This window comes from Protopterus annectens, chromosome 3.part0, assembly GCF_019279795.1.
Source record: "Protopterus annectens isolate FY-2018-M chromosome 3.part0, PAN1.0, whole genome shotgun sequence".
NCBI lineage: Eukaryota > Metazoa > Chordata > Ceratodontiformes > Protopteridae > Protopterus > Protopterus annectens.
Window position 1 is genome coordinate 787,247,364 of NC_056731.1, and position 18,720 is coordinate 787,266,083.

The window sequence follows — 18,720 nt, forward strand, 5'->3', positions numbered from 1 at the left end:
GGACCCCCATGCTCTGAAGCATAGAAACTTTCTATGTTACTCTTCAATGGAGATGTGAAAGCAGGTGTCCTTCAGGTCCAAGGTTGCCATCCATGCCCTGGCATAATGAGATGTAACTGAATCTGGGGACTGCTAACAATATGTTAAGTTTTGTAAAGTCTAGTGTGGGTCTCCATGACCCTTACCTTTCTTGCAACCAGGAAGAACCATGAACAGAATCTTTTGTCTGACTCTCCCTCAGTGACAAGCTGAATGGATTCCTGCTGTAAAAAGGCCTCTGTGGAGAATCAAATGCCTCTGTTACTTTGAGACTGAAACGATTCATAAAAAGGAAGGAATTCTTGACAGTTGGAAGGAACATCCATTTGTCCTGGTTGACTTCTTCCCAAGCTGAAATGAAGGCAGAGGACCTTTAGACTTTTCTTGATGAGGGAAGCACCAAGATATACTGGGATATACTTCCTGATGTATTTTAGAGGAGAGGACAGGTAGAGTTTCTTGACCAAGTTAGTCTTTCTCTTTTTGTACAGTCTCTGTAACACTTTCTCAGTTGCGAGTCCAAAGTGAAACTCCTTGTCGTCCAAGGGTGCATTAAGGAAATCGGCTTTAACATGGTCTGACATGGTTTGGTTCCAGGCATGTCTGTGAGTAACTAACCTGGTGGCAAAAACCCTGCAGGATGCAATTAAAGCATCAAAATACATCTTGAGTGGAAGTCTAGACATCTAAAGGATAATTATGTACAGACCCTAGATGTCACTTAAAACACTTCTCTTATATCCTCCTCTTCCTTAGATTTAACCTGTCCCTGGTAACTCAAGGTACTTGAGCATGTGGAACTAGCGAGGGTAGTCGAGATATGTTTTCTTGCCAAATCGGTCTAACAATCTACTTTCTTTCTCATTCCATAAAGCAGTCTGGGATGCAGGCCCTGAGGATCCCATAGGGGACCTCCAGAGACGCAACAGCTGGATCTGCCACTGGATTCTTATAAATGTGCTTATGGAAGTCAAGCACCTTACAGAAGTAAAACAGCTTTCTGGGAGCAAGGGAGAGGGAATCAGGCTGCAATGATACGGCTGAACACATCATCCAAGACCTTCATGTACTGGAGGCATCCCCAAGGGTCTAGGTTTGGGCAAACTCAGAAGTTTTCTGTTCCTGATCTGAGCCCAAGAGCTCTCTACACTCCCAACTGAAGAATGGTGTCTCCAAATGAAAGGTTCTCACATGACAAAGCTGAAGACAGAAGTCTTCAAAATCTGAATAAAGTTATTGATGGGAGGGTAAGTGCTGCACATAAATCAGTTTCTTCTTATCAGAATCAAAGGAACCAAAAGCCCCTCAGGGGTGGGAGAAGATGTCTTTTTTTCCTCTTCCTAGAGAAGATTCCAGGCACAAGTTCCTTTTTTGGGGAAGACTGCCTAAATTTCATAGATTCCATGAAATCCTGCATCAGTCTTACAAGGTCATGTGCAGTGACCGGAGATGTGGAAGTGAGAGAAGTGGGTAGCACAGACTGGAGCAACCTTGGCTGCTGCTTGGGTCTGGGTAGACTAGACTTGGATCTGATGAATTGCAAAGCCTTAGAGTGTGGGGGCAGGAGGCAGCTTCAATCAAGTCCCTAGGGATGCACTCTGTTACTATAACCAAAGGGATTCTGCCCTCTCCCTTCATAAACAGGACCTGTGAAGTAGCTCCGGATCCAACTGACACCTATCTGGTTTTGGAGTCTGTGGATGTGGATGGGGAACAAGACATGGTGGCCTCTGCAGGAGTTGCAGCAAAGAACTCTGGCCCACTTGTCACTGGAATAGAAGGCTGAGAAAGTACCTTGTCTGTGTCAACAGCCTCGAACCATGGTGTGGAGTAGGACATATTGAGAACATACTTGGATTTCCCTACTTCTCTCTCCTTCAAATGCTTCTCCTATAGATCCGCAGGAAGTCAGCTTCATGACCAGTTGATGCCTTGATGCGAACATGCCAAGAACTACATTCCTTAAGATACCTGCTATGCAGGTCAGCCCTATGCTTGACTGTCCTATCATTAAACCTACACCAAATGCAGTTACTCACTTTAACTGACATTAATCAGCATTCAGAACTAGAAAATAAGGATGCATAACAGAGTAATTAAATGAACTCTCTGGTCTTAGGCCTGACTGACGGACTCACCTGAACACTTTGTACATCAGACTGACATGGCAGATTTGTTTATACCATTGCCACCCCAACAATGGGATGGAAGGCCATCCTCTGAATGAGGGATGGTGAAATTCTGTGGTATTTCAGCAAGCCACAGGCTCCTGCAGGCAGGAATTCCCAAGACTCAGTACTATAACAGTGACTATGATGAACACCTAGCTGACAAATGCTGCTAGAGATTGTATCAGGTGAAGAATATGGGAATCGGGGGGTATGCTGGTATGCCGGTTTTGAGAAGATCCTGTACTTGTAACTCTGGAAGCTTTGCAATTTGTCATATCTAGGTGGCATCCTACAAAGATTAAGGACTGAACTAGCTCCACATCTGACTTTTTGAAGTTTATGAAATTCGCAGATGACTGCAAACTCGGAGCCATAATCGAAACTCCTAACGATGTGGACATCCTGCAAAAGGGCCTCACTGAGACAGATGCCTGGTGTCAAAGCCATGGCCTCAAGCTCAATGCCAAAAAGTGCATTGTCATCCCCTTTGGTAAAAACTCTGTACCCATGAACTGCAACATAGGCAGTAGTATACTTAACACCGAAAGTGTGATAAGAAACCTTGGGACACAGGTGGACAATAGTCTCTCTTTTGATAATCACATCGCCACAGTAGTCAGTAAATCCTTCTACGTGTCAAACCTCATCACAAAAGGTTTCTCATCCAGAAAAAAACAGGTTCTGAAGAAGCTCTGTTTTACGAGTGAAAGCGCTTAACATCCAATTTGTATTTTACATTTTGTTGTATTTTCGTCAATAAATGCGTTCCGCTTGGAAGTATCAAGTGAATTTGTACACTTATTGGTTTTTCCGAGGTTGCTGTTTGTTTTTTGGCTTAATCTTTATGTGCTAGTGGGCATCCTGAAAGCCTACACAGCATATCCAGTCCTCCTGCCACGGGAGTGGAAGTATGGACTGCACCACTTGTATCAGGAATTTGGTCTTTTTCACATACATATTCAGGCCACAAATGTCTAGAATGGATCTGAGGTCCTGTTTTTTTCTTTGGAATTAAACAGAATATTAAGTACACTCCACTTTCTTTCTGGTCTGGTGAGACCTCTTGGCTGACACTGAAGGTGCTGCAAAATTTCTCTTGCTGTAGTCCTCTTTTGGTGCTGTGGAATATCTGGATGGGCATTTGTAGCATCTCTGAGGGTAGAAACAAAAGAAATGATGCAGCCCTCTAGATATTATTTTCTTGACCCAGGAATCTTCTGTGATGGCCAACCAAATTTGTGGGTGAGGGGCAAAACTTCCCCAAATGCTGCCAGAGGGGGAAGCAAATCAGGCAACTTATAAGGAGTGATGAAAGTATTGCCAGGAAAGGGCCCTCTAAACTTTTTTGTTCTGCAGATCCCCTCTGCCCCTGGAACCATCCATTAGAGATGGCCCACTGTCACAAGGGGCCCTGTTTGAAGAACAGTCTTACGAAAAAAAGGTGTGTTTTATGGGAGAGATCCTTGTTACTTTTCTGATTTTGGAAAAAGATTGCTAACTCCAATGGGAAACAGTGTTTTTTGCTCAGATTCACCCTTTGCTAAAAGTCTCCTAAACACTGGGACCCAACAATAATGATCCATCATAAGGGGCATTCAGGAAGGACTCCTTAAAGTTTTCCATGAAGCCGCATAGTCTCAGCTAGACATAATATCACATTTCTTTGCCACTGCCTGCTGCACCATCAGATGCATTAGACAGCAGCCTCATGATCAGGCTGGTGGTGGATAACTTGGCTTCCATTATCTTCTCTGTATCTGGTGTTGAGTTTCAAAGGGAATCTAAGGTCTATTTGGCCAGATCCCCTTGGAAGACCTTCATGTGAGGTATAAATAACTGCAGCAACCTTAGAAAGTACAGTTTTGTACCTACCATAAATGTAGATGTTCGAGTGCTAATACAGCTGCAGTCATAACAGATGGGTTTTCCTGCCGTCAGGCGGGTCCTCGGTCGGCCAAATTCCAAAGTCTAGGTCCGGCGTCGGATGTCGTCGCTTCTTCCCTGACGTCAGTGCGACAGGGGTATAAAAGAACCAGCCGATGCCATTTTCTTCAGTTTTTCTTGCCCCAGATGTCAGGTACCCCCAGAAGGAAGGCAAAACATAAATTTATGTAATAATGCAATGCAATAAAATCAAAAAACAGTAGTTGCAAGCAAATACACCATAAAAGAATACCCCAATCATGTTGTATGAGGAGGTGTTAGCAATTAGACCTGTCCCAAGAGGGGAAGGAGGGAGGGAAACCTGGACTGCAGCTGTATTAGCACTCGAACATCTACATTTATGATAGGTACAAAACTGTACTATGTTCATCGTGCATACAGCTGCAGTCATAACAGATGGGTAGAATCCCAAAGCTAAAGAAGGGGTGGTAAGCACTAAGTGGAACTAGGAGGAGCCAGGATGCCCTGCAAGACTGCAGTGGCAAAGCTCGCTCTAGATTTGGAGTATAATGGTAGGTGATAGTGCTTGGAGAAAGTATGTACAGAACTCCAAGTGGCTGCTTCCAAAATATCTTTGGTAGGAACCCCCCTGAAGAAAGCTGCAGAGGTAGCTGTGGCCCTTGTGGAGTGAGATCTGATGCCTGTAGGTACAGTTTTACCATGAAAAGAGTAACAAAAGCGAATGCAGTGGGCTATCCATTTTGAGATTGTCTGTTTGGAAATAGGCTTCCCTTGAGCACCTGTAGCATAGGACACAAAGAGTTGCTCTGATGTTCTGTAAGGCTTTGTTCTGTCCAAATAATAACGGAGCTGTCTGCGAATGTCCAAGGAATGTAGTAGTCTCTCCCCTTTGTTTTGTGGATTAGGGTAAAAGGTAGGTAAGTGGATAGCCTGATTCAAGGCTACCCTGGATACTACCTTTGGCATAAAAGAAGGGTTGGTTCGTGAGGAAACTCTGTCCTGATGGAAAATGATGAAAGGCTGCACAGCCATGAGGGCTTGTAGTTCCGAAACCCTGCGTGCTGAGGTGATAGCCAGAAGGAAGGCTGTTTTCCATGACAAATATTGCAGTTCTGTTGAAGCAGCTGGCTCAAATGGAGGCAGGGTCAGTTTTTCTAGAATGAAATTGAGGTCCCAAGCAGGTACTGGTTGCTTCCTTGGGGGTTTTATATTCCTAGCCCCTCTGAGGAACTGTCTTAAGAGAGGGTGAGAGAATAAAGGAGGCTCAGTGTTGTATTCTGCAGAAATGGCTGAGGCATGAATTTTGATGGAGGAGAATGAAAGTCCACTGCTTAGCATCTCAGCTAGGTACTGTAATATTTGAGGTAAATTCAGTATTTCAGGATTCTGACCCTTTTTCTGATTCCAGGCACAAGACCGTTTCCATTTTGCGGAGTAGGCTTTTCTAGTAGAAGGCCTTCTGGCCTCCAAAATGACATCCTGCACCTCCTTGGAGAGTAGGGTCTGTTGTGAATTTAAGGAATCCTCCATGCGGCTAGATTGAGTGTTTTCGGCTGACTGTGAAGAGTTTTGAAGTTGTGCTGAGTCAGTAGAAGAGGCATTAGAGGCAGGATCCATGGTGGGGAATGTGTCAGGCTCCTCAGGAGTGGGTACCAGTGTTGTCTTGGCCAGTCTGGAGCAATGAGAATCATCTTTGGTCTGTCTGCTCTGGCTTTTAATAGAACTTTGGGCAGCAGAGGAAGCGGTGGAAAGGCATAAACTGTCATTGTTGTCCAACTGAAAGAGAGTGCGTCCACTTTCCAGGCCTGTGGATGAAAGGTCCTTGAGCAGAATTTTGTCAATTGGTAATTTCTGTGGGTGGCAGAGAGATCTATGTCTGGCCTTCCCCATGCTTGAATTATCTTTGTAAAAACTTGAGGATGCAACTTCCATTCGTGTGGATCCGTCATATTTCTGCTTAGGTTATCTGCCAGCGTGTTTTCCTTGCCTGGCAAGAACTGTGCTTGAAGTTGGATTTGTAATTCCAGAGCCATGTTCCAAAGAGACATGGCTAGCCTGCATAGGGGGTATGAATGGGTTCCTCCCTGTTTGTTTATGTACCACATCACTGTGGTGTTGTCTGTCCTTATCAATAACTGGCCTGGATGCAGTAGGTTTTTGAAAGCCATAATAGCATTTATTACTGCTAGCATTTCCTTTTGATTGATGTGTAGGTGCTTTTCTTTTTGGGACCATTTGCCCTGAATGCACCGATCTGTCATTTGCGCCCCCCCCAGGCGTAGTCCGAGGCGTCTGTTGTGATGTCTTGATTTGCTTGAGGCTTGCAGAATGGGAGACCTATGTTTCTTTGGCATGCTTGAGCCCACCACAGAAATTCCTTTTGAAGACATGGAATCAGTGGTATAATTGTTTCCAAACTGTGGCTGTGTTGAGACCATAAGTTTTTTAGGTACCATTGAAGTTTCCTCATATGCAGCTTTGCACATGGGATTAGCAGGATGCAAGATGCCATGAATCCCAGAGCCTGCAGGATTTTCCTTGCAGTCAGCCTGGTGAAGGTTGCCAGTTTTCTGAAGTAATGAGTTAGTTGCCTTTGTTTCTCTGGCGTGAGGTAGGCCATCTGGGTGTTTGTATTCAAGCTGGCACCCAGGAAAATTATTGTTTGAGAGGGTATTAGTCTTGATTTCTTTTTGATGACTGTGTATCCCAGAGAATTCAACATTATTACAAATGCCAGGTGTTTCAGAAGTATGTGTTTGCTGTCCTCTTGGATCAGGCAGTCATCCAAATATGGGTATATTTGTATCCCTTGAAGTCTGCAGAAGGCAATTACTGATGCCAGGCATTTCGTGAACACTCTGGGTGCAGTAGATAAGCCAAAGGGCAATGCAGAGAATTGATAATGGGTTGAATCTGCAAGAAATCTGAGGTATCTTCTGCAATCTTGTCTAATTGGGACATGCAGGTATGCCTCCTTGAGGTCCAATGTTACCAGCCAAGACTCCTTGCCCAGCATGGGACGAAGCTGCTGTAATGTGAGCATCCTGAATTTTGGTACAAGTAAATATGCGTTTAGGATGGATAGGTCCAAAATAGGTCTCCAATCTTTGCCCTTCCTTGGTACCAGGAATAGTCTGGAATAAAAACCTTGACCCTGTTCTTGTGCAGGTACCTCTTGAATAGCTTTCATGTCCATGAGATCTGAAATTTGTTTTTGTGCCTCTACCCTGTGATTGTGTGGCAGGTTTGGCATGCCTCTCAATTTTGGAAGGGTGTGAAAGTGGAATCTGTAGCCTCTGTCTATAATGTCCAGGATCCATTTGTCTTTTGTGACAATATGCCAATTTTTCGAAAATAACGCCAGTTTTCCACCTAAAGGTGCTGCCAATTGAGCCTTGCTTGGCATGCAAAGCGGAAAGTCATTGGTTCTGCTTTATGAATGGCTGTGAACTATCCTCACCACCTCTTGGTGTAGGTACTTGCCATTGTCTGCCTCTAAATGATCCTTGAGATTGCCCTCTACCCCTCGGGCGCCTGTATCTACCTCTTTGAGGTCTGTCCGTGGCTGGAAAGGACCAATTTTTTGAAGGCCAATTTCTACTAAAACGTGGAGGTGGTACCTGTAGGAAATCTTTCACTGTTTGCATTGATTTTGCCTTTTCCTCCATTTTCTTTAATACCTCCTCAGCTTTAACACCAAACAATACATCATTTTGAAGAGGTGCATCTAGTAGTTTAGCTTTGACATGATCTGGTAAGGTTTGCTCTTAGCCAAGCATGTCTACGTATGACTGATCCTGTAACAGCAGCTCTACATGAGGCCTCTAAAGCATCAAAACCACATTGCAAGGTGTGTTTACCCACTTGCTCTGCACTATGCAACAAATCCTGCAACTCCTTCAAGTCTGGTTGTTCAGGTTGTGACATTTTGCTTTTCAACTGAGATAACAAAAACTGTTGATACTTTAACATATGGAACTGACAGTTTAATGCCCTCATGGTTAAGGTGGCCGAGGTGTATACCTTTTTCCCCCACCTTTCTAAAGCTCTGGAATCTCTCTCTGAAGGTAATGGATTTTTGGCAGCGGAGGCCTTAATTCCCTTGGGACCCTGTGAAATAGTTTCTGGGTCAGCCGCATGGCTTTTGTATAGGAATTGGTGTGAATCAGGAACCCGGTAATACCTGTCAGGCTTGACTGGAGCTGGAGGTAAAGAATCTGGGTTAAGGCTGGCCTCTGAATACACATCATCTAGTATGTCTAAGACAGGTGGGACAGCCAGAGGCCTGTGCTGAGGGAGCAAGAGGAAATCCCTGAGCCTTTTCTTGGAGACTGAGTTATCTTGGCCTTCCCAGTGGAAGTGTTCCCTCAAGGTATGCAAGGTTTCCCCAAAAGAGTAGTCCTCAGGGGGGGGAGACAGAGGGAATGGACTCCTCTGCATCAGAATCTTCAAAAGGGGAGTATGAATGTTCCTGGTCTTCAGAATGTTCTGAAGTAATGGAGGCCTGGTCCGAGGAAGGGTATTCTTCCTCCACTCTGGACCTTTTGTCAGAGGGCGGTTGAGAACCCCTGATAAGAGTAATCAAATCCTCAGCCATTTTGAGCATCTGCTTTTTAGGCATGGGGCCTTGAGAGGGGCCCTGTGGAGCTTGTCTCTTAGAATGCATAGCTGCTTTAGATTTAGTGAAAGCCTTAATGGAAAAAGAAGAAGAAGGCCTGAAGACACCTTGAGAGGTGGCAGGCCTGTCTAAACTCTGAGTTTCCCCGCCAAGAGTGGCTTCGGTACCTGTAGTCGGGGTGTGGGCCGAAGAGCCTGCGACCTCTGGCACAGAAGACACCGCTAATGAAGTGTCACCGGTAGTCAGGGGCTGCGTAGGCACCTCGCTGAGAACCGGAGCACCAGTAGTCGGCTTTAGCGTGGTGTCAGTAGAAGTCGCGGACCTCGTATATCGGCCCTTATCTTTGCGTCTTTTACTCAAAACTGGAGTCGGATTATCCGACGACATAATGTAATTAAACTTTTTGCCAAAATAGTGTTGGGCGAACTCCGCCCAACGCTTAATAGTGCGTCTGTTAAATGTAGCACAAAAACGACAGTCCGAGACGCCGTGGTCTGGGCCTAAGCAAGGAATGCAGAGGGAATGGAAATCCTTATGCGGTATTTGCTTCCCACATGAAATGCAATTATTAACTTTGACTGACATCGGTCTGAGGCAAGAAAAGTTTCCCCAACGGGGTACTTAGCTTTCAAGAAGACTTCGGTTGAAAAATATTCGTAATCTCAGGAGCTGGCCGACCGGCACTTGCGAACTGCTTCTGCTTCGGGCACCGCGCGGCAAGAAAGACTGAAGAAAATGGCGTCGGCTGGTTCTTTTATACCCCTGTCGCACTGACGTCAGGGAAGAAGTGACGACATCTGACGCCGGACCTAGACTTTGGAATTCGGAAGACCGAGGACCCGCCTGACGGCAGGAAAACCCATCTGTTATGACTGCAGCTGTATGCACAATGAACATCAGATTCATTCTGAATGCAAAACTTCTCACAGAAAATACAAAAATAAATACAGAATTAAAGTTTAGTTATTTGTGAGACTGCTGTAATATCCTTTCAGAAAACCGCCTCACAAGTTTTTGTCTCCAAACATATTTTTTCTTTGTATGATAACCTATTAGCACAGTAATTCATCCAAAAGCTCACACAAAGGCAATGAAAACTAATGTAACTATGAATAATACAAGAAATACAGATTTTTAGACCTTAACTCATATCTGCAGTACATTACCAAATTATAATAATTTTGAGCACAGTGTCCTAATTCCAAGTGCAAAAAACGACAACTGACAAATGCTTATATAAAACCCATTTGCAATTACTTCTAAGAAAAGAAGTAACATTTCTAACAAACAATAATATTTCTGAAAACTCAAATGTACTAATTCAAATATAATTTTGACAGTTTATGCTAAGCATGAGATGTGCAATGCCATGCTTTGCAGCAGTTACGTGAGTCTCAAACACTTTTTTTATAAGAAGCGATACAGAACTGCATCTGGAAAATATATTCTGCTGAATTCTGCTTTCTGAAATTTCTTTTATCATTTTTCATAAATAAAGTGACTTGTTAATGCACAAACTACACTCAATGATAAGGCTACATTAATAACTGCATGGAGAACATCACTAATCTTAAAATACATATCTCTGTTCAACATCCACATAACTATTTTGAAACTTTTTGACCTGTTGCCATTGACAGATTAAAATGGACGAAGCAGAGCCATATTTATTGTCTCCTGCTTTCCAAAACTTCAGTATTAATGGGCTGTTTTCGCCAATACAAATGTGTGAGAAGCCTGACCTGTGTAACTCTTTCAGACTGTGTCATCATCATCATCATGGGAGCCAGGAGGAGAGGGGTTCCACCTGCTGAGCCAGTCTGCAAGAAGAGCAACAGTTCAGATCCTTCTCTCTCAACATTTCCATACATATAAAAGTATAAACACAAATTAAAATGTTGGCAGTAATCCTCTAACAGCATACCCAACTAATGCTTCCACCTCAGGAAGGTGTCCAAACCCAAGCTTTCAAGAAAGATAGCCAGAACCCCTGAAAGAGCACAGAAAGAGACAGCTAAGAGCCACCAAGTCATGCAGAATAAGCTCAGGAAATAAGCAGTGCTATCCCAACAATCGACACATAGATGTATGACCCCTTCAAGTTATCTGCTGCCTTAGAATAAAAGCAGCTAGGACATGCAAAACACAGCATGTACATACTACCAACAGTCAAGTATGTGTGTGTAGAGAATCTGTGTACTTAAGTTTTTGTGATTCCATGGCTGTCCACACTGGACCACATCTTCAGACTGCTGTCTCCAATTTATGATTGTGCATACAGGAGTAGGACTTAAGCAGGAAGAAAAGCCCACACACATCCACTCAGAATCACTGCAAGTAGCAAACAGCCCACAAAACCTTGACTGCAAATGTGTGATAGGATAAGCAGTTCTCTTAAGACTAGAATACCACCAGTAAGTTATGTAAAAAGTACCACAAGGAAACATTGTTAACTACAAGCAATGCTTTGAAATTCTAAGTCAGCCTCTATGGCTTTAGAAATAAAATAAGAAGGGTAACCTGAGAATACATTCCTTGTGTGACTAGACAAATGGTGTGACAAGACTAAAATGCAGCATCCTCAAATACATTTTTTTCTGAAATGGGCTTAAACTAATTGAAATAACTATGGCTCACTCCTCTCTCCTTGCCAAGCACATGAACTAGATCAAATACAAAGAAAATATCCAGTGGATGCCAAAGCTGGTTTACACTTCACATACAGCCTGCATTCTACAGGACTTTTCATACACGTAAGTGTAAGGAATTCTAAACACACACATCCACAAAAGATATACAAAATGTGGGAATTTTTTTATAATGGCAAATATCTTTAGTTTAATCAAGAATTACTCTGTATGTATACATCTCAAAAATGATGTGTACACACACGCACAGACACACACACACACACACACAGACACACACACACACACACACACACACACACACACACACTTTCAATCTATGCAAGTACTCTAATCCTCTTTTGGTAACTATGTAACATATAGCCTTTCCTATCCACAGAGATTAACAACACAATTATTAATGCTAACATTGATCCTGAATTGCTGTATGCATACTTTTAAGAAACAATCTTCTGTAGGGAGTTACAAAGCCTCCATGTAACAATGCAGAGCAATGAAGCTAGATATCCAGTTATGAATGCCACCACTACCATCCATTACTTGCTCTGTATCCTTTCACAAGTCATCAAAAGTTCCTAGATTAATCATCTCTCTCTCTTTTACAGCATCCTTATTTCACAGCCCAATTATATGAAAGCACAATAAAGACTTCTACATAAATGGTTTACAATGACTTTTCAGTCCTAATATGTATGACATATGATCTAAAGCTCTCACAGTTTCATCAACTACTTTTGATCATCTGTTTGACATGCTGCTTTTAACAGAACATTGACGGGCTGCCAAAGGCAACTTATCCTGCAAGTGAAACACTATGAAACTTGCAGTAAAACATATTCTTTCAAGAGTACAGTGATAGACTGATTTTGTTTTTTTGTTCTATTCGCTGGACAGCAGTGTTCTCAGAGAAATATAAAAACCCAGTGAAAGATAAATAGCAATAGTGCAAAACCCAGAAACAATGCAGGCCAGAAGAAAGAATGATGATGGATGAAAGCTGAATGAGCATGCTTTACAGAGCTAAGCAAATAAAAAGTTCAGCATACAAGCTGAAACTTTCTTAAAAGATTTCTTACTTTGCTCATCATTTTAAAGCCTGTGTGTAGCAATTTCTTAGCTGACTTGTAGTATACAGTCTCTGGTCTGTTGTAGGTCATTGCATTGTCACACATCAACTTGAAATCAGCCTGGAAAATAAGAGAGATTTCTTGAATTGTCTCGATAATAAAGGATTTGAAATGTAATGTAACAAATAATTAATATGAAAAATAAAAATGTGACAGAATAAGTCCACTTAAGTAGAATATGTATTTGTATAAGCTGTGTCCAAAACCAGATACACTTCTGCAAACCAAGTTACTGGGTATGCTACATAACAGAACAGGCAAAAACTGTAGGGAAAACAAGCCACATACAAACAGTCAGATAAACATCCTTAGGTTATAAGACAAAAACAGAGGAGAAAAAGGGAATGCCGATTTAATTTTATTGAGTAACCAACCAGATACAAGGGCCTCTATGTTGACATGAACCAGGATCACTAGCTGACACATAAACACTGCACCAAAGTAATAGTTTTCAAGTGAAAACACAAGACATACAACATTTGTAAATGGTCAAATATTCTGCTTGGTGCCATGTTGTATGCTCCTCTAATTCAGTTATGCAAATAAAGATAACGAAAAGGTTTATGTCCCGAGTCACATCAAGTGCAAACTTGTAAAACCTGTACATAAAAAAAATAAATAAATAAAAAACACTACGTACACAACATGCCACATAGCACACACATCTGAGAATACTGAGTACCTGGAAATCAGAAGGATGAGTTAGATTTGTGGTATGACCTTACAAGTTACTAACACAGTTGCCTTAGGCATGTCACTGACTGCTTTGACTAAAGAAATGCAAGCTTAAAAAAAATAGCCTATTTGCATACTGCTGCTGGTCTGTATGGGACTGCACATAATTACAAACTGGTTCCACTTATCCTTACACACAATTTCATAAACCCTACATGTAAATTAGAAACAGAACGGTAAAATAAATTATAAATGCCACAAATTATGCTGAACTCAAAAATCAATTCTAGGAGGATATTGTAACTTATAACACTAAATCTAGATTGCATCTGAATTATTCTGGGGGGAAAGTAATGCACTTTATAGCAAACTATCACAGCTGTTAATAAAATGTCCAGGCACCAATGGAGATACGGGCCTGGTCTACCTAGATTTGAGAAAGGCAAATGACACTGTACTATGCAAATGGCATATAAGCTTTATCTGGATAAAAGTGACTAAAGGTAGGATACAGTTAAAGTGAATGTAGTTCTGAAGAAAGAAAGGATATTAATGACGTAGCACAAGGGTTTACGATGTGTATAGATTTTTTAAATATCTTCCAGTCAATTTAGAAGGTCTTGAAGGAAAAGTGAATCCTTCTACTGATAAAGTCTGCAATATGGCTGCTAAAACTGTAGAGAGACTTAAAAAGGTTGCTAACAAACTGGTATATTTTCAATGCAAAAAAGTTATTCCATTTCTATCATGTAAAACATAACTACTCCCCGACATGTAAAACTGTTGGATACTACCAAATTAAAAACATTACCCAAAGAAAACTTTCTTTTACTATTCCTGTGATTCAGGCACCAGAGGACTCAACCTGAGAGGGATGGGAATGAGCAACCGAACCTGGTCTGCCTACCCAGGGCCAAAGGTTTTGATCTGCTGCCACCTGTGGGGGGATGAGGTGGAGTGGGGACAAATGAAGATGGTCCAGGCATACCAACTTCTAAGCCCTGAGAACAGGAATCACATCAATTAAGGGAAATACATGCTCTAGCTTAGTAGCGCAGGTGTGTAGAAAGTGAGTGAAAAATCCAAACCCATTAGGGACGACAAAGACCCAGAGCCTGACTCTTGCTGGATAGTTATAAGGTGCATCTCCGAAAGGCTATACCCCACTTCCATAGTGTGATGAAAGGTGCTAACCTTTCCAGGCAGGAGGAATAACTTATCAAATGCCAAATAATCAAAACCCTAATAAATGAATCAAACAATAAAAAACTTCAATATTCAATGAAAAAAAAATTCAGTATGAAAGAAAACAAAAATTAACCTTCTAAAACGTTTTTTTTTTTTTAACATGAGTGCTACTCCACCTGCATCTGTTCCCCTTACCTATAACAGTGAAGAAAGACCCAAAACCTCTTTAAAAGAAGAACCCACCTCACTTCATAATCAAGAGAGTGTGATAAATCACATAATATTTATGTGGTTCAGCACACCATAAGTCATCATACTAAGAACTATTAAAATTCAACTCCACGAACTACAGTTTCATATAAAAATCACCCTCAAAAACACATCACTAAAATAAACTGTTGTTTGAGTTAAATGACAGCCTATATACATAAAAAAATTGGTTGAAAGACATGATCCCATAAACTACTACCTACTATCCCTCCAGAATTTGGCAGATCAATCTTACTTCACCTGTTCCAAGGATAATGAGGCTATTAGCCTTGGAAATGAAGGAATAAGATTATTAGCTAAAAACTGAAGCAAAGAGTTTCTCAAGAATGGGACAAAAATGAAGAAAACATTTAAAAAGCAGGTAAAATAAACCTAAAGAAATACAGAGAAATTAATAAACTGTACCTAGAAAGGTTATAGAGGCTGAAGGACTTGTAAAATAATGAAAAACTGACTAGAGAGCAAAGGAAGGTTTTAAATTAAGTAAAGAAAGAATAGCAATGTTCTCGGACAGCATTAATGAATTTAAGAATATAGCAATCAAGCAAACATACTATGAAAACATTTAAACAACACAAAATTTTCTAACTCAAAAGCTTGGACAGCAAAAGGCAGAAAGGCTGGTAGCTAGGCGCAGGGACCTTGGACAAAGAAAATGGGGAATACAGGGAGTAAAAAAGGGTTCGCATCTAGAAACAGAGGGTATAGTGCCCCCCTACTCATCATTCATCACACCCATCATAGAGTACAATGCCCCATTTGGGATGTACCTCACAAGACACTTCCAACAGCTGGAAAGACCACAAAAGTACCTCACCAAGAGAATTACTGGCCTCAAACATGTGTCTTATGTAGCCCGACTGGAAAATCTCCGGCTGTATTCAGTGGCATATCGCTTACTCAGAGGTGATCTCTGCCTGACTTATAAAGCCATGTCCAACTAATAACTGATGAACATGCTCCACCTAAAGAAATCCAAGTCACTACGAGCCACTCGCTCTAGTGAGCTAAACCTCACCATAACAATAAATAGAACATGCTGGAGGGAGAGATTCCTCTCACAGAGACTCCCCATGCTTTGGAACAAAATTCCTAACTACATTAGGCAGAGCCCCCTCACTAACATTCTTCAAGAGAAACCTTGACGAGTGGAAGGATAACAGAAAATACACCCCTGGGATGACTTCACTGGCTCTTCTTGACAGAGGCTCAGTTAATTAATCAATGGGGCGGTGAAAGCTGACACACACTGGCTAGGCTTATAAATGCCCTCGGGCAGATAGCCTAGTACCTACCTATGAACCTATGAAGACCCTGAAGAAATGTTAACAAAATTTGTATATAGTAGAACATGAGAATTAGGACACTGGATGAAGTCTAGAAGAATTTGTTTGAAAAATCTTCATTAATGCACATTTTCAGTGACATATGTGCATATAATGTTAATAGAAAAGAACAGAGAAGAAAGAGAACAGTAGTAACATTTTTCATTAATTTCATGCAGTACAGGTTTTCTTTAACAATTACTATTTGCTCCAACATTACAACATTCAATTACAGTTGATTTAGTTTTTGATTTCCACTTTCTAGTAATTGTTTTTGTGGCAGCCAATAGCATTAAACTTAATAAGACCTTACTATGTATGGGCAATACAGATCCTATTCCCCAGCTCAAAGGACTCATTTTCCTTAATTAGCATCTGCTTGAGGTAAGTAAATAACCCAAAGTAAACACCTTTAAACAAAACTTCTGCACTTTGCTGCACACTTGAGAGGCATACAGAAATCCTCCAACTGTTCCTCTACATATTGCCTTTCCACAATCTCCATTTCCACTATTTTCTATCATCCTCTGCTTGATTATTAGAGCCATCATGCAACATTTTATATGCTGTACTACTTATCCCTTTTTAAACAGCAGCTTCTGTTCTACACATAACTGAAAACTCTACCACAAGCTGCTCTTTCACTCAGCACTCCCCTTCTCCTTTATTTTTGCTTATACTAGGTTATTAATCCCAGGCAGGCAGTTTCTAACCAGCAGGCCAAACTTATGTTTGGCCTCATCCCACTGTATTACCTTTCCTATAGTTATTTATCCTCAATGCCTTGGTTTCTTTTCTAATGTTCTCCAGTAAATTCCAGAATCTTCTTGCCAATTTTCTTCTTCCCTATTGGTAAAATCTCCTTTCTCTGTTCCCCTGTCAGCTTAGTTCTTAGTACACTTTCTGCTATTTTATAAATATAACTTTCTCCATGGTGGTTGTTATTCTTAAGGACATGTATCCAAAATCATGCACTCTCATTTCTAAAACCCTGTAGTGTTTTCTTACATTTTGTTTCCCACTGGATCACAGTTTCTATTAACATTGTCAACTGTTTGCCTCTTCTCCACATAAACCACATTGTTCCATATCTATCAATTTTGGCAACACATTTGCCATTCTCTTAACTAGCATAAACACTTCATAATTATGATTTACAAGTGGAATGGCTCAAAATAGAACTGGGTGTGAAGAATCTTTACCTTGCTGGGTAATACAGCCACCACAGCTTTCGAGTAAGATGCTAGTACTTCCAACACCTTTTAAAATACTGCTAGACAAAACCTTCCAGCTCTTAAGCACTTACTTCCCTCTCAGATTCTAAACCCTCTGCAAGAATACTGTTGGTTCCTGGAGACCTCTCTGTTAGAGTAATTATACATCATATTTTTAGCACATCCCTTCTATTTTGGCTATTAACTTTTGAGCGTCATCTTCTGCTAACCATGGGATAATTAAGTCTTCTATAAATGTGTCCATGTTTACCTTTCCTTAGTTTCCACATTTCTCTATGCAAAATTTCAAACAATTTCTAAAAAATGTTAATATCCCTGCAGGCTCTGTGGTTATTATTTCTTGTCATAGGCTCTCTACATTTGACAAGCCCTCCTACTACCTGCTGCCTAAGTTATTATACTAAAGGTTTTTGAGCTCTAGATTTATCAGAAAAAAGATGCTTGACAGCAACCTTACTGAAGTCGCACATTATCCAAATATTCCCTTATTTTCCCTTCAGCACTCTGTAGGTGCGCTTCCTCTAGGTCCAAGATTCCCCCCTTATTTTGCAATACGAGTTTTTTCTGTTTATTTTCTTTCTTAATTCTACCTTTTTTTTAATTCCGTTTTTATTTTATTCATTCACTAATAATCTCTTATGAAGAAATTGTTTTATTCCCTGACAACTCTTTAATCATTTCCACAATCCATTCCTTAAATATTTCTCTTTTTAACAAGAAGGAAAGCACCAGTTTTTCACTTTTACTTCATTATCATTCCTCTTTCTTAGTTTTTACTGGCACAAAGTCTGTAATATCTATTGGATATGTGTCACAGTTTTCAACTAACTGTACATTTTTCTGTGAAATGCAATTTCTATCCAGTCTACCCCAGTTATTGTATCTTGTGGAATAATATGTACATTTTATCCAAGTTCCTACTACTGAATTCACATCTTCCATACCAAATATTCTCCTCTTTCTTCTTCTTCAGAAAAATATCCTTATTTTGTTATATTTTATGTTCTAGGTCCCCAAGACATCTTCCTTACTGCAAACAGAGTTCTAATCTCCACCCACAAACAGTATTCTCAAATAAAAGCTTATTATTTCTCCTAAATTATCATAAGTTCCATAACTGTAATTTTAATTGGAATATAAATACATGTCATAATAATGCTCCCTACCAATAACCCATTAGTACTTAAGTCTACTACTGTATTTTCTTCTTCTGCCACTACTAGAGCCCTTCTAGCCATCACTCTTATTACTCCCCTTTTTCTATGCACTCAATGCCCATCCGGAAATCATTTCATTGTCAAATTCACATACTCGTTTCTCTACAAATGCATCTTCTGCAACATTGCTGTCTGCACTCTACACTTCTTAATATAATTAAATGCTCTTTGCTTTTTCCAGTACCTATTAACGCCATTCACATTCCATGATAATATGCACAGAGTAGCCATTATGACAGAAGGCTCTTACTCCATCCATTATACATGATAATTTGTTTGAATGTATACTTCCAAATTTTGGT

General features: G+C 40.8%; 1 protein-coding gene across 7 annotated transcripts in view; it reads right to left on the minus strand.

Annotated features, from left to right (window-relative positions):
* The window catches only part of BRD9 (bromodomain containing 9), a 748,767-nt gene that overhangs the window by 624,140 nt on the left and 105,907 nt on the right, over positions 1 to 18,720 (minus strand). For 4 of the 7 annotated variants that reach the window (XM_044065135.1, XM_044065134.1, XM_044065133.1 and 1 more), the window contains exons 6-7: positions 12,458 to 12,568; positions 10,476 to 10,553 (exon numbers count right to left, since the gene is read on the minus strand). In XM_044065135.1, coding sequence (XP_043921070.1) covers positions 10,476 to 10,553; positions 12,458 to 12,568 — 189 coding nt within the window. The remainder of the gene's footprint in view (positions 1 to 10,475; positions 10,554 to 12,457; positions 12,569 to 18,720) is intronic. The other 3 variants (XM_044065138.1, XM_044065137.1, XM_044065136.1) reach the window with 1 other exon arrangement.